General features: G+C 47.6%; 1 protein-coding gene across 1 annotated transcript in view; it reads right to left on the bottom strand.

Moving 5' to 3' along the window:
* sardh (sarcosine dehydrogenase) overlaps window positions 1–16,722 on the bottom strand; it is a 95,655-nt gene that overhangs the window by 41,617 nt on the left and 37,316 nt on the right. Inside the window, exons 10-12 of the mRNA XM_056290933.1 lie at window positions 14,464–14,550; window positions 414–504; window positions 15–156 (exon numbers count right to left, since the gene is read on the bottom strand). Coding sequence (XP_056146908.1) covers window positions 15–156; window positions 414–504; window positions 14,464–14,550 — 320 coding nt within the window. The remainder of the gene's footprint in view (window positions 1–14; window positions 157–413; window positions 505–14,463; window positions 14,551–16,722) is intronic.

Raw genomic sequence — 16,722 nt, 5'->3', positions numbered from 1 at the left:
GGCATCCGGTTTACCTGATGGAAGGGGTCCTTCCTCATGTTCCTGCTGGCGAGGGGCTCGTCAAAGGGGAAGACGACAGAGTAGTTCTTGGCATAGGACTCATGGCTCCTCTCTCTGATCCAGCGGTTATCAGACGTCAGCGAGTTATGGAAACGCCTGCGACAGGTGGGAAGAAAAAATATTCCAAACGATTAATTAGCCAAGTTGATTACAAGAATATGAGTCGGTTAGACATACATTGAGTTTTCAGTTTATTTAATATTAATCAGTATTCTGTTAGCTGTTACAACTCATAAAAATGCAGAGATGGAAAACTCAAACAATGCCTCTGTATAGAGTGTGTGTGTGTGTGTGTGTGTGTGTGTGTGTGTGTGTGTGTGTGTGTGTGTGTGTGTGTGTGTGTGTGTATGCACCTAATGTCATATCCATACATATCCTTTTCCGGTCGCCCTCCTATGATCCAATGAGCCAGCTCCTTACCACAGCCTCCTCCCAGCATCATCCCTGCAAAAACACACAAACACAATTTTAGTATGCATACAACAATGACGTGAAAAAGACCACAGCACAGACTGATATACATAAACTACATCCAACATCTACATAGAAACCTTATACAAAAAAGACCAGAACATCCATGCTGATACTCACTATTTCCAGTGTTAAATGAGAACACCCAGTTGTTAATCTGCATCTCAGTTCATTGATGGTTAGCATAGTTAATATTTACATAGAAACCATGTTTACAGTGCTACCTGTATAGACAGAGACAACTTCCCTGTCTTGTTTTATTCTTTCTTGGTCTTATAATTCCCATGGTGCATTTTGCAAGCAACCACCAGCTTCACATGCACACACAGGCTATGTACAGTGAGACTCAGGCCAGTATTTACCATGCACCTGAGCAACGTTTTGTGCTCACCAGGACAATGAAATTGGGATTTTCATTATTCTCCCTCTCATTGTGTTTCACGTGTGAGGTGGAAAGATAAAACAGAATGATTTTTAGAAACATGCTATTGTCCTGCACTGTCTTGATGCAGTGTCGTGAAGAAGATAATAATAATAACAATGCTCCAATGCTACACTTTCAATGACTTTCACTGTTGCAAGCAAGAGCAATAAAACATAATTTGTATAATGGAAACAGCAGTAAATATGGATAACATATAGTATGTGGGTGTGCAAGATTGCATTTCACCCAGGCTGATTATGGCAGGAATGTGCAAAGCAGGAATTTTTTTTTTTTTGTGGATTTATTTCCCCCCTTTTCTCCCCAGTTGTACCTGCCCAATTACCCCACTCTTCCGAGCCATCCCTACCCCGGTCTCTGCTCCACCCCCTCGGACGATCCGGGGGGGGCTTCAGACTACCACATACCTCCTCCGATACATGTGAAGTCGCCAGCCGCTTCTTTTCACCGGACAGTGAGGAGTTTCACCAGGGGGGCATAGCGTGTGGGAGGATCGCGCTATTCCCCCCAGTTCAACCCCCACCAACCAGAGGAGGCGCTAGTGCAGCGACCAGGACACATACCCACACCCAGCATTCCCACCTGCAGACACGGCCAATTGTGTCTGTAGGGACGCCCGACCAAGTCGATGTTTGGAGAACCATCTACTCCAAACTCAACTTCAGCCTGTCTTTTTTTTTTCAATTTTTAATTTTTATCTCAAGCATATTTGCAAGACTGCCATAGTGCCCCTTTTATTGTCATCCACATGTTCTCTATTTTTGGCTGACTCCAAAGACAAGGCTATCACCATGGCAATGTTTCTACATGAAATTGTTGATTAGCCCTAAATCATTTCAAACGAGGGGATTGGTATATTTCTAATAATAATAATAACAATAATAATAATAATATTTTTGTACGACAAAAGCCTAGTGTGTCACACTGCTGATGTGTGTAGTGCAGCCACAGCCTGTCAGCTTCATGTGATTGATTGATTTGGTTCTGTATGAAAGGTGAATAAAAAACAAAACAAAACAGAAAACATGTTGAAATTCATCCCTTCTCATTGGCCCGCATCCCAAGATTCAATCAAGATTCAGTGGTTTATTTGTCACATGCTTTGCATACAAGTACAATAAGCACTGAAATGATTGGCAAATTGAGAAGTGAGCAACACAAGAGAAAAGGGAACAACAATGTCAAGAAAACTGAAAAACATTAAATTAAATTAAATGTTGAGTATACAGAAGGTATACCCTGATAAATATCTCTGTATAAAGTGCAGTTACTATAGAAATAAATATGTGTGCAAATAGTCTGAATGTGTACAGTGTGAGCATCTCAGGCAAAGTGGCCAAGTGTAGTGTGGTCGTGGTAGTGTTACGAATGTAATTATGTTGTGCTTATTATCCTCGTGGCCTTGGGGAGGAAACTCCTCTGAGTCTCTGTGTTGGCCTTGTGGCTGCGGAGGCGTCTGCCTGACCACGCCGGCTTAATCAGTCCATTATTGGGATGATGGAAATCCCTAATAATCCTTTTAGCCCTGGTCCAGCACTGCCAGGTGTATAAGTCCTATGGGGGGGGGGGGGGTGAATGTACTCTCAGCCGACCATACCACTCTCTCACGTTTGGTCTTAAGAGGTATAGTTCCCATACCAGACGGTGAGGCACCCTGCCAGGATGCTCTCCATGGCACCAGAGTGAAAGGTTTTCTAGATGTGTTGGGACATACTGAACTTCTTCAGTTGCCGCAGGTGATAAAGACGCTGCCTCGTCTTCCTCATGAAAGTGTCTGTGTGAAGTGTCCATGTTAGATCCTCAGTGATGAATGTTTTGTTCCAGTGGCCCATTTCTCATCAGGTTGTCCTGGTTCCCCAACATCTGAAGCAGATACGGGCAACATCCGAGCCAATATGACTCTATATCCGTGTTACTCTCGCTCATGTCTGAGCCACGGATTCTTATTGGATACTCGTCTCAACCAGGGTTTGAACCCCTCATCTCCGGCAGGAACACCAGCACTAATAGCCACACACATTTAGAGTGAAAATTATCAGCATCTTCAGAGAGTTGGTGGTAACTTAAGCACATTTATAAAGGGTGTCACACCCAGATTTTCCAGTGGCCATGGGCAGCAATGATTCTAGCTGGGTGATTATTTCATATAAAAAATAAATTGGCGCTATTTAACTCTATAAATATTCAGGGTTTGAAAACCTCTGTCCAGTACAGCCACTGTTCATGGAACCGATGTCAGAAACAGACGCTTTTTAAACAGTCGTGCAAAAACATCCATAAATTTATGCGACAATATTGCTATGGCACTGTAACTTGCAATGCTATCGTGGGTTTAAGTTGCTCGTGTAGCACGCATCTATTCACATAAATAATCTATGAAAATCGTCAGGTCAAAGACATTTTTGTGCTGACTTCACAAAAAACTGACTGCACATTTATGTTTCGGAGAATGGATCCTACAGGCACCGGTTCTTGTGCTCACAACTGAGTGCAACAATTAAGCCCTACTACTATCAGGTTGGCTCTCTTTGCCTAGGGATGAGTTTTGTTAACTGTGCAGGATGCCACACAAACTTTACCTGTATTTTCAATTTGTTTTTGACATATTTAATTATTTCATCCTTTTTCAAAAACATATGGATAACTTTTCCAATGCTTTCCAATGCAAACGCCCCCCCCCACCCATCCCCCTTTTTCTCCCCAATTGCAACTGGCCAATTTACATCACTCTTCCGAGCCGTCCCGGTTCCGAGCAGCCACCGGGACGGCTGCAGACTACCACATGCCTCCTCCGATACATGTGGAGTCCCCAGCTGCTTCTTTTCACCTGACAGTGAGGAGTTTCGCCAGGGAGACGTAGCGCGTGGGAGAATCACGCTATTCCCCCCAGAACAGGCACCCCTGACCGACCAGAGGAGGCGCTAGTGCAGTGACCAGGACACATACCCACATGCGGCTTCCCACCTGCAGACAATCGTGGCCAATTGTGTGACCAAGCCGGAAGTAACGCAGGGATTCTAACCGGTGATCCCCCTGTTGGTAGACAATGGAATAGACTGCCACTCCACCCAAATGCCCCAGAAATGAATATTTTAATTGTGCAGGATGCCACACAAACTTTTCAACAACTGTGTTTTCAATTGTTTTTTCACATATTCAATTATTTCATCCTTTTTCAAAAACATGGATAACTTTTCCAATGCTTTCCAATGCAAACTCAAGATTGTTTTCCCTAACACAATTCCAAACACTTCTTCCAGCTCCCCTCACCCTTGGAAGACCACTGCTGCCTGACAGCCAGAAATGGCATGTTAACATGGCCAGCATTACCTGTCAGGCTGCAAGTCACTTGTCACTCTTGTCTAAACTAACTGACACAGAGACAGACAGAATATGATGGGCGTTATCTGGCTTTCAGGAGAAGTTGACCATGCAGAGGTGGATTTATACAATTTAGTAAATCAAAATTATTTAAGTATGACCAACAACCTGGGACCAATTCTGACTGGCTTGTTTAGTCTGGTATTTATTTTTCTTCATGCAAGATCAGCGAAATGGGATGAAGCACGGCCTTCAAGATCATACTGCTCAACCAATGGCAAGACTAGGCAAGCCCTTTTTTTTCCTCTCAAATATTACACCTTTAAAATCCAAGGAAGAAAGAACATTGGCAATAAATCAAGACTATAAAGAACCAAGATCTTCTTCCAGATGAACAAATACGACAGGTGACTTTGTTCTGATTAAGTCATTAAAGAGGAAGAGGGAATGACAAAGGCTAAAGCCTCCCTTTTCTCTGAAAGATGCTAAGCTGGAGGACTGTGCATATCCCACCGGTTCAAAGAGGAGAAATGAAAAGCTAAAAGAGCGGTGGAAACAGAAGACAAACTGTGCAGGGCACTTTCTCCTCTTGACAAGATGTAGGTCAGAAGACCAAAACAAAATGTCTGACCCTCCTCTCATCCTTGGATTCTGCCCCTAAGGAGCTTGACCTCACCAGCCCCAAACGATGACTGCCACATCCTGTTAATATCTGAATAACACGGGCGATCCCATTTTCTATCTGTCCATCTGTCCGGTAAAAAAATAACACTGGGCTAATGAGTGGATGCCTTTTGGCGACCCCCTTGTGTTGAGTTGCTCTAAATGGCATCATATATGTACTGTATATATATATATATATATATATATATATATATGTGTGTGTGTGTGTGTGTGTGTGATACATGTGTTGAGAGAATATCAACACGCAGCAGCACAACCATCATGTCCTTGTATTCCTCCCTCATCCCTCTCTTTCCAGCCCTCTTGGCATGCCCTCTCTGTGTCTTATTGCCTCACTCGTCTGCTGGAGCTGTCGCTCTAGGCAAAGCCTGGGCTGGCACTCAAATGGAGGGAAGATTAGGAGGAGGGATAGAGAGAAAGGAGGAGAGAATGGGAGAAATGATGGAGTCCTCTCAACACAATGTTGAAACTACCAGCAAGGGATCATTTCCGCTCCCTGTGTGAGAAGATGGCGGCGCGAATTCGAGTTTGCGGCAGCCCCACCCAGTACCGCCCCTGCAGTGTCTTTGTCCACAGCTGCGTTTAAGCTTGTGTCTTCGTTTGATGACTGGGAGAGCTGCCACTGGATCGGCTGGGGGAGCCTGGTCTGCTGCGTCCGGTGGGCCCAAGGACCACCTCCCTGCCCGGAGCTGTGCCCAAGGAGGAAGCACCGAGGGCGGTCTGACGGGACGCAGAAGTGGGGCAGGCTAAGCTAACTGCTAGCCCATGCAGACCGGCAGTTCCGACGGACATCCTGGCTGGTGTTCGTTCCTTTGGACAGTCCATCCACCGCTTATCCTGCTCTCAGGGTCGCGGGGATGCTGTAGCCTATCCCAGCAGTCATTGGCCTGCAGGCGGGGAGGCCATCACAGGGCCCCCCCCCCCCACACACACACATATTCACACCTAGAGAGAATTTAGTACGGCCGATTCACCTGACCTACATGTCTTTGGACTGTGGGAGGAAACCGGAGCCCCCGGAGGAAACCCACGCAGAAACGGGGAGAACATGCAAACTTCACACAGAGGACGACCCGGGACGACCCACCAAGGTTGGGCTACCCCAGGGCTCGAACTTAGGACCTTCTTGCTGTGGGGCGACCGCGCTAACCACTGCGCCACCGTGCCGCCCCCTTGGACAGTGATTTTTTTTTAATTTTAGTTTAGATACATGTGTTAGTATGTGAGTTGTTGAAGCTCTTATAGGGTTTGGATATGTGTTTTTGTCTTTGTGCTGTGCTGCTGTGGGCTGGGGGGAAACGATGAAATGAAACCACAAATAAAGTGTTCCTGGATAAAGTGTTCGCGAAGGGATGTGACATTGGTAAATCTCACCCAGGATATTCCTGCTGGTGTGTGTGCAAATGAAATCTCTCTCCCACTCATTTCATCCATCTTTCTGAACTTACTCTCTCCCTGTTTCACCTCCCCTTTCCCTCTTTCAACATCTCTTTTTTGTTGTTCTCCTCTGTACCATAAATGGTTACTCTAAGCTATCCTTTCTAATTAGCAATCAATCCCTCTCCCCAGCACTCCACTCCTCTTCTATTCTCCTTCTCTCGCTCTAAAATTCTACTCGCTCTCTCCCCTGACATTTATAGACCGCCAGTGATTCAGAGCCTTCTTTCAAAGAGAACACACTTACACCCACTGTCCTTTTACCATCCCTCCATCCATCCCCCTTCGGCTTTTATCTACCATGATAGGTAGTCTTTGTCAGGCTCCAACCCTGTGCCTATTCTCCTTTATCCGTCCTTACCTCCTTTAACCTTCAATCTATCCCTCCTTTCTACCCCCCGCATCCTACCATTCCCTTCTTTTCTCTCTCTGGGACGAGAAGTGAGGGATGGGTGTCGTGCTGCTGCATGCAGAACTGACTCAAACCTGCAAAAAGAGTGAAATCACTGGGGCCTAAATAATCTCATATCTAGTTATGACTGCATGAAATATCCCCAATTGATTATGGTTTATTGTATGAAGCAAAGCAGCTATTTTAATATCTGATCAAGATTTTTTTTTTCTATTTTGTGCATAATCATGACAAAGAAAGGTAATAGGCCCAGCTCAGTATTGAGAGCAGCACCAAAATGCTAATAAACACAGCCAACTACTTCCTCAAGGGCATTATGTCCTTCGTCTAGTAGTATGGGGTAGGATAGTTGCTATGTAGAAGTTATTGTTGCCAGGCAACATAAACAAATTCTGCAGCTAAGGTGAGTTTTTGATTGCTTAGCAACCAAAGCTGGGTTCAGGAAATAGCGTTAAAGGTAGAGTGAATAGGGCCGCTCTGATGGCTGAGCAGAATAAACCGCCGTTCTTGGAACCCGCTCGTCATGTGGCTGGGAGGTTCGTATCCCAGACTCGCCGTAACCGGTCACGGCCAGAGCGTCCACGGGGTAAGGCGTTCATTAGGCCACCCTTACCCGAGGGATAGTGGGTGGAGATCGGTGTAGTGTTCGGGAACTCGTCGTTCTCCAGCGACCCCTCTGGCCCATCCGGGCGCCTGCAGCCAAGCGACCCAAAGCATTCTCCCTACGCCTCCTTCTCGGCCTGAAGGTGATGCAATCCATGCGAGGCTTCAGTGTGTAAAATAGCGAGAGCAGCCGACACCAGTTTGAAGGAAGCTGGTGTTACGACTATCTCCTTCCTGTGGCAACGTGAGCCAGGGGAGTTATTCGACAAGAGTTCCGGCCATATGCCATTGGGTTAATCGTGTGGGATAAGGGGAAAAACTACAAATAAATTAAAAAAAGAAAAAAACAAGATAGAGTGAATAGGATTCTAAACACAGGTTTCTAAACACATCATTCAAAGTTAGCCCCCCCCCCCCGGCTCAAGGACACCAGAAGGACACGCCCCCTGACCGCAGTGTCAAGGACACATGCCAGCGTACAGGCCAACTCCGCGTCGCTCTTCATCCCCATCCTCTCCTTCAGTGCTCGCCAGCGGGTGAAAGCCAACCGCATAGAGTCCCGCTGCCCAAAGGTTAACCTCCAGAAACATCCCATACACAGCAAAATAAAACAATACAGGCAGAGGACAGGGTCCCTGCAGATACAGACACCGCCACACACGCCCAGTGGGTCATAAGTGATGATTGAGAGGGATTATTTTTGCATCAGTCTATACATTGATTTTTAGGAAAATCCTACTCAGTCTACCTTTATTAAGGCTTAATCCAGTTCCAAACCAGTGCACTACGCTTCTTTTTTTTTCCAATGTGATTCTGTCAGCTTCCACTTGGGCCCTATGGCCTCTTAATCATCATCAAAAACAGCTAAACAACCTTGCCCTGTGTGTGTGTGTGTGTGTGTGTGTGTGTGTGTGTGTGTGTGTGTTTGTGTAAGGATCAATAAGGCAGAGTGTAAAAACGACTGAATAGGAGACCATGTCCCTGCTGCAGGAAGAGAGGAGTGGGGAGAATGAGGGAAAAAGATGAGAGAATGAGGTGAGGGACAGGTGTTAAATTAGGAAACGGGGCAAGGGAGGACGATGAGGCAAGGACAAAACAGGGAACAGTGGGCTTCAAGGATCAAGTCCCTGCTGTGTGGGGATTGGTGGCATTGAAAGCGAGAGAGAGAGGGAGAGAGAGGGAGAGAGAGAGGGAGAGAGAGAGGGAGAGAGAGAGAGAGAGAGAGAGTGTGTGTGTGTGTGTGTGTGTAGTGTGTGGTGTGAGAAAGACAAGCATCAGCCAGGGGGTAAGTGTTTGGCCAGTTCTTGCTGTGCCGTCACAGTGGGATATTCTTGTCGTAATTATCAAGTCACTGTCACCAGCGGTGCTACCAGCTCCTAGCTCACTGTGCCAAGGTCCAGGCCGGATACAAAGACACAGAGACTACTGGGTAGACTACTGGAACTTCTGTTCTACTACATTCCAAGGACGCAAATTTTGAATGTCTGGCATGCAACCTTTCTGAAGCAATACCAATTTCAGCTTGCACACTGGTGCCATACCGCAACTTAAACAATAACGAAAAGCTGTAAAAAGCTGTCATGAAGACCTTCTCCACTCAACACCCTTCTCCACTCAACACCCTGGCCGCCGATCCGCTTTTCTTGACAATGAGAGGAACCATAAGGGTGATGTTTCAGAAAAACATTTCGGTGACAAGGATATTGAGTGAGCTCTTGTAAAGATTGCTCAGCTTTGTGAAAGAAACCGGGATAGTGACCGACTAGGACAGGGCGGACGACTGGCTAGCAAGAGCACGAGAGGGAGACAAACGGTTCCACTGGAGAACCAGATGTTCTTGTGTCGGGAGAAAAGTGGCAGGTTGTGATAAGACTACAACCTTAACGTCAAGGCTCAGGTAAAGAAAGGCTGTAAACGGATCAAATTAAATCTAGCCCGTTTCAGATACACGGGAAAATACATGTTCACTGGGGCAGCCAAGATGTACTCTCGCGTGACTTCCTGTTTGACGAGATGGTCACGGGCCAACTACACCATACTGAAACCAGTACAGTCTTTGTATAAACAGACAGGTAAAAGTCTAGCGGAAAAACCAAATTATTTCCAAAATTGTGCAATCCCAGGGAAATATAGCCTCCTAAACCACAGAAAGTTGAATCAGTTCATCTCGACACAACCTTTATTGCGAGAGAAATGCTTCAGCACTCATCTAAGTGAGCTCTTCACATAGATGGAACGACCATCCCTGAACTGAGACGGGGGGGTTAAAGAGTACATCTGTCACCATCTTACAGTGCTGTGATTGCAAACATTCCCAAATCCTCTGTGAATAGTACACATGACCATTGAAACTGTAGTTAATGCTCACACCCATATCTGCATATGAAACTGGTCATTGGTTTTGGTCGTTATGCCACTGTATTGTTTATAAGGGTGGGGATACCTGCAGTCAGTTGAGACTGAAGAGGTCACTTAGATGAGAGATGACACGTATCTGACAATAAACATTGCATCCACATGAACTGATTCAACGTTCTTTGATTTTCTTACCTGGATTATTGAGCATGCATAATGACATAGCCTCCTAAACTGGGAAAACCTGATCAGGCATGTAAATGTGTGCCTTATCTACAAACATTCCAGTGTGGGAAGATGGCGGCGCGAACTCATGTTTGCGGTGGCCTCAACCAGTACCATCCATACAGTCTTTGTCCACGTCTGCATCTAAGCTTGTGTCTTCGTTTGATGGCTGGGAGAGCTAACATTGGATCGGCTGAGAGAGCTTGGTCTGCTGCGTCCTGTGGGCCCAGGGACCATGGCCCTGCCCGGAGCTGTGCCCGAAGAGGAAACAACAATGGCGGTCTGACAGGGATGCAGAAGTGGGGCAGGCTAAGCTAACTGCTAGCTCACGGCCCTGCCCGAGAGGAAACACCGAGGCGGTCTGGCGGCGGACTCCCCATCCACTGTGCAGTGTTTTGTCTACGTCTGTGTTTGTGTCGTCGTGTGGAGTGCGGGGGAGTTGTGTCAAAGGTGTCTGGCTGGGAGAGGTGGCGTTGGATCGGCTGAGGGAGCCTGGTCTACTGCATCCAATGGGCCCAAGGACCACGGCCCTGCCTGGAGTTGCGCCCGAAGAGGAAACACTGAGGGCAGGCTGGCAGGACGAGGAAGTGGGGCAGGCTAAGCTAACTGCTAGCTCGAGCAGACCAGCAGTTCCGACAGTCACCCTGGCTGGCGTTCGTTCTCTGGACGGTGGAGTTTTTGGAATGTGTTGCACTGGGTCAACTGTGTTGTTGGCTGTTTGTGTTTGTTTGTTTGTTTGTCTGTTTGGTTTTTTTGCTTTGTCATCTGTTCTTGTTTTTGGTGGAGCTGTTTTTAAAGGGTTTTGGATATGTGTTTTTGTCTTTTGTGTTGCACTGCCGTGGGCTGGGGAAACGGAATTCTGTTTCTTTTGTGTACGTAGTGCGTGAGATGAAATGACAAATAAATTGTTCCTGATTCCTGAAAATCATACATGGTATGCCCCCCCCCCCACCACCACCACTCACATATTTTGCTAGCACGAGAACAAACTCATATTGGATCAGGAGAGGCGTTACAAGAGGGGACTGCATTATTCCACTTAGGAGAAGTGTCTTTAGTCCGTCTGTCAGGGCCTCACAAGAGTGGGACTCAACACATACCTGCCATTTAGTCCTCGTTTAAAACAGTGGCTCACCGATAGTCGAATCTGTCAGCACTAGAAACCACTTCCTCTCTGCTGCTGCCACTTTGTAACGTCAGTCTGCCTGCAACACTTGTCTTTTTGTTTCTCCAAACACTGGACTTGCATGCGCTGTTTGCCGTGGCTTGTTTTTTGTGTTGTAGCTCTCTCAGTGTGATGCACGTGTTGTTTCCCATGTGCTGTGTGTATTTCTTGCATCATGTCCGACATGCCTCTGCACTGCCTGCATGCTTCCACTAATATTTGCTTAACGCTTCTTCATGTTGTCCTGTTGCGTGCTATGCTTCTGCAGGCTACTGCTCGCACGCTTCAACTAATACTTGCTTGACGTTGATTAATGCAGCCCTGTTGCTTCTTCATGAACTACATGCTCCTGTGCTGCACGCTTCATCTGTATTCACTTGACGCTGCTTAGCGCTGTGCTGTCAGTGTTGTCACGCCACATCAGCTGTATTAACACTAACATCCCCTCATGCGACACGGCAGTTTCATTCATGTTTTGTCATGAGTTCCTGCTTGCACGCCATGCCAGTAGTTGTGTTTTTAGCTTTACCTTTTTCCCATTCTTGTTTTTTGTTTTGTTTTTTTGTTTGTTTTTTTTACTTTTAGGGCGCATATTGTAACATCTGGCTACAGACTACTTGTGAAAATTAGCCTTTGGCTAACTCTGGCATATTTACAGCAATGTTCATTAATGTGCACTGTCCCAGTCGACTAAAGAAAGGAAGGAGGGAAAAAGGAAAAAAGGAAAAAAGAAAGAAAGGAAGAAAGAAAGGAAGGAAAAATAAAGAAAGGAAGGAAGGGAGGGAGGAAGGGAGGAAAAATAAAGCAAGAAAGAAAGAAAGGAAGGAAGGAAGAAAGGAAGGAAGGAAGGAAGGATGGCAGGAAGGCAGGAAGGAAGGAAGGAAGGAAGGGAAGAAAGAAAGAAAGAAAGGAAGGAAGGAAGGAAGGAAGGAAGGAAGGAAGGAAGGAAGGAAGGAAGGAAGGAAGGAAGGAAGGAAGGAAGGAAGGAAGGAAGGAAGGGAGGAAGGAAGGGAGGAAGAAAGGGAGGAAGAAAGAAAGAAAGAAAGAAAGAGGGAGTGCACACTCCAGCAGATGAGAAGAAAAGAAAATAGAGAGAGACAGAGAGAGAGACGGAGAGCAAGAGAGAGAGAGACAGAGAGAAAGACAGAGCGAGAGAAAGAGAGCAAGATAGAGAGAGAGAGAGAGAGAGAGAGAGAGAGAGAGAGAGAGAGAGAGAGAGAGAGGCCATCAGTGATTAGTAAAGAGCTGGCATCAGACTCTGTCAGATAGTTCTGGGGCAGCATGCTCTGATGTGGGCTGCATCTTGGGGAGAGGAGAGAGAGCGGGAGAGCGAGTGTGTGTCTGAGAGGAAGAGAATGACGAGAGGAAGAGAATGACGAGAGGAAGAGAATGACGAGAGGAAGAGAATGATGCAGGGTGAGAACAAGAGAGGTAGAGTCTGTGCTGGCGTAGCTGACACAGATACATGGTTATGCATCACGGCCCTGCCACTCTCTGATGCCCTGAGCCTGCTCAGGCCGACGGTGGCGTCTGACCCGGTGTTCAGCTGCTCTGTCTGCTTCTCATCTGTCTGTTAGCACCGACGGCTTGACTCACTCCTCCATCTATCTGTCTTCCTACCCCCCCCCCCATTTCTGACCACTGAGATACTCCAGCCCCCCCCCCCCCCCCCCGTCTCATCACAGTTTAACTCATCTGTGCGTGTATAATTTGAATAACTTGGGGGCACTGCTGTGTGTGTGTGTGTGTGTGTGTGTGTGTGTGTGTGTGTGTGTGTGTGTGTGTGTGTGTGTGTGTGTCCATGAATCCAGTGAAAAGGGAAGAGCACTCCATTATTCATGTGTACCCTGAGAGGGTCCACAGAGATTGGTGAGGGATAGGTCAGAACAGGAGAAAAACACCATCCCGTCTCTCTTTCTCCCCTCTCACTTCCGGATTCTTCTACAGGTCCACTGTAATCTGTTTTGTATCCACACTTTATTTGGAAGAGTCCTATGACCCATTTGCCTTTCCGCTCCATTGGTCCCTTGAGGGCTGAGTAGATGTCAAGGCATGCCGTTTTTTATTGAGCCGATAAATTCACAGGCTTTTTCTGTTTTTCTGTGCGCCACATCTGTTTAAAAACTGTAACACTTTTCAGGCAGAGAGTAATCTACCAACTGCAGGAGGGAGGAGATGGCAGTTATGTGGCAAATTAGTGCGATGAACGTTTGGTAAACTGATAAACTGGGATTTGGATCCAAAATATTACAAAAATATTATCAAAATATGATCAGAAATCTGGAACACTTTTGTCATTTCATTTCATGCACTTGCACGTATCTCCGTCCAGAGAACGAACGCCAGCCAGGATGACTGTCAGAACTGCCGGTCTGCATGGGCTAGCAGTTAGCTTAGCTTGCCCCCGCTTCCGTGTCCTGTCAGACCGCCCTCGATGTTTCCTCTTTGGGCACAGCTCCGGTCAGGGCCGTGGTCCCTGGGCCCAGAGGATGCAGCAGACCAAGCTCTCCCAGCCGATCCAGCGCCAGCTCTCCCAGCCATCAAACCAAGACAAAACTTAGATGCAGATGTGGACGAAGACACTGCACGGACGGTACTGGGTGAGGCCGCCGCAAACGTGAATTTGCGCCGCCATCTTCCCACACCGGAAGCAGAAAATTATCATACCATCAAAGATGTGAAACTATTTGATTTCATGACTGCATGATATTGTAGCCATGTCCTCATTTACTTTCCTCACTTAAACCTGCAGACTTCAGCCAATTATTTTGTTCTTCTAACTCCCTAATCTCCACACACACACACACACACACACACACACACATGCAAGCACTCACACACAAACATATACACAACCACACAAATACGCAACCACACAAACACAAATACATACAAATACATACACATAAACACAAAAACACACACAAACACACACAATCACACACACACACAAACACATACAAACACACACACACACACACACACACACACACACACACACACACACACAACCTATAAATTATATTGTTGGGACTTCATAGTTAAAACACATTTTAACACACCTTTGAGGTGCACTTCCTGTGTTGACAACCACGTTAAGAGGAATGTGAAGCAGGGCTGAAATAATGCTGCTAAACCACCTGAACTCACACAGCTGATCACCGCTGATGAGGAGGCAGCAGCCGAGGAAGACTCCACCAGAACCTCTACCTCTCTTTAACTGCGTTGCTGTCACTTAAATGTGTCATCCTAGTCGTTCATCCGCCCACTCATCCCTCCATCACTTACCGGCACTGTTGAAGCCGCACCCCAGGAAGAAGCCTCTGACCTCTGGAGCCTCCCCCATCAGAGGCTTGTGGTCTGCCGTGAACGACTCTACGGAAAAAACACAAGGCATACTTTAAAAGTAAGCTCACCAGACAGAGATTTTCCCCTAGTAAAAATACAATCATACAACTGGTCTCCAGGTCCCTCCAGGGTCCTAGTGAAGAGTTTGTGAAGCCCTGACTGAGACTGCAGCTGTCTGAGGCCTGTGTCAGTAAACTTTACTTAACTTTACAAACTCAAGCTCGCAGAAATGATCATTCATTCATTTCAGCAAAGTCTTTTCATCTCCTGTCCACACCTCACTCACCCCTCACTCACACCTCACTCACCCCTCACTCACACCTCACTCATCCCTCACTCACCCCTCACTCACCCCTCACTCACACCTCACTCATCCCTCACTCACACCTCACTCACACCTCACTCAACCCTCACACACCCCTCACTCACACCTCACTCAACCCTCACACACCCCTCACTCACACCTCACTCACCCCTCACTCACACCTCACTCACCCCTCACTCACACCTCACTCACACCTCACTCAACCCTCACACACCCCTCACTCACACTTCACTCATACCTCACTCACCCCTCACTCACCCCTCACTCACCCCTCACTCACCCCTCACTCACCCCTCACTCATACCTCACTCACCCCTCACTCACCCCTCACTCACACCTCACTCATACCTCACTCACCCCTCACTCACCCCTCACTCACCCCTCACTCACCCCTCACTCATACCTCACTCACCCCTCACACACCCCTCACTCACACTTCACTCATACCTCACTCACCCCTCACTCATACCTCACTCACCCCTCACTCACCCCTCACTCACACCTCACTCACCCCTCACTCATACCTCACTCACACCTCACTCATACCTCACTCACACCTCACTCACACCTCACTCAACCCTCACACACCCCTCACTCACCCCTCACTCACACCTCACTCACACCTCACTCAACCCTCACACACCCCTCACTCACACCTCACTCATACCTCACTCATACCTCACTCACCCCTCACTCACACCTCACTCACACGTCACTCACCCCTCACTCACCCCTCACTCACCCCTCACTCACGCCTCACTCATACCTCACTCACACCTCACTCACCCCTCATTCACACCTCACTCACACCTCATTCATACCTCACTCATACCTCACTCACCCCTCACTCACCCCTCACTCGCACCTCACTCACACCACATTCATACCTCACTCACACCTCACTCACACCTCACTCACCCCTCACTCATACCTCTCTCACACCTCACTCACAACTCGCTCATACTTCACTCACCCCTCACACACACCTCACTCACCCCTCACTCACACCTCACTCATACCTCATTCATACCTCACTCACCTCACTCACCTCACTCACACCTCACTCATACCTCACTCACACCTCACTCACACCTCACTCATACCTCACTCACACCTCACTCACACCTCACTCATACCTCACTCATACCTCACTCACACCTCACTCACACCTCACTCACACCTCACTCATACCTCACTCACACCTCACTCACACCTCATTCATACCTCACTCACCTCACTCACCTCACTCACACCTCACTCATACCTCACTCACACCTCACTCACACCTCACTCACACCTCATTCATACCTCACTCACCTCACTCACCTCACTCACACCTCACTCATACCTCACTCACACCTCACTCACACCTCACTCATACCTCACTCACCCCTCACTCACCCCTCACTCACACCTCACTCACACCTCATTCATACCTCACTCACCCCTCACTCACACCTCACTCACACCTCAATCACCCCTCACTCACACCTCACTCATACCTCATTCATACCTCACTCACACCTCAATCACCCCTCACTCACACCTCATTCATACCTCACTCACCCCTCACTCACCCCTCACTCACCCCTCACTCACACCTCACTCACACCTCACTCATACCTCACTCATCCCTCACTCACCCCTCACTCACACCTCACTCACCCCTCACTCACCCCTCACTCACACCTCACTCACCCCTCACTCACACCTCACTCAGACCTCACTCACCCCTCACTCACACCTCACTCACACCTCACTCACCCCTCACTCACCCCTCACTCACACCTCACTCACCCCTCACTCACACCTCACTCAGACCTCACTCACCCCTCACTCACACCTCACTCATCCCTCACTCACACCTCACTCAC

The sequence above is a fragment of the Lampris incognitus genome, chromosome 12 (assembly GCF_029633865.1).
Source record: "Lampris incognitus isolate fLamInc1 chromosome 12, fLamInc1.hap2, whole genome shotgun sequence".
In the NCBI taxonomy this organism is placed as follows: domain Eukaryota; kingdom Metazoa; phylum Chordata; class Actinopteri; order Lampriformes; family Lampridae; genus Lampris; species Lampris incognitus.
The sequence above is the reverse complement of the archived record's forward strand: the minus strand, read 5'-3'. Positions and strand labels throughout refer to the sequence as shown.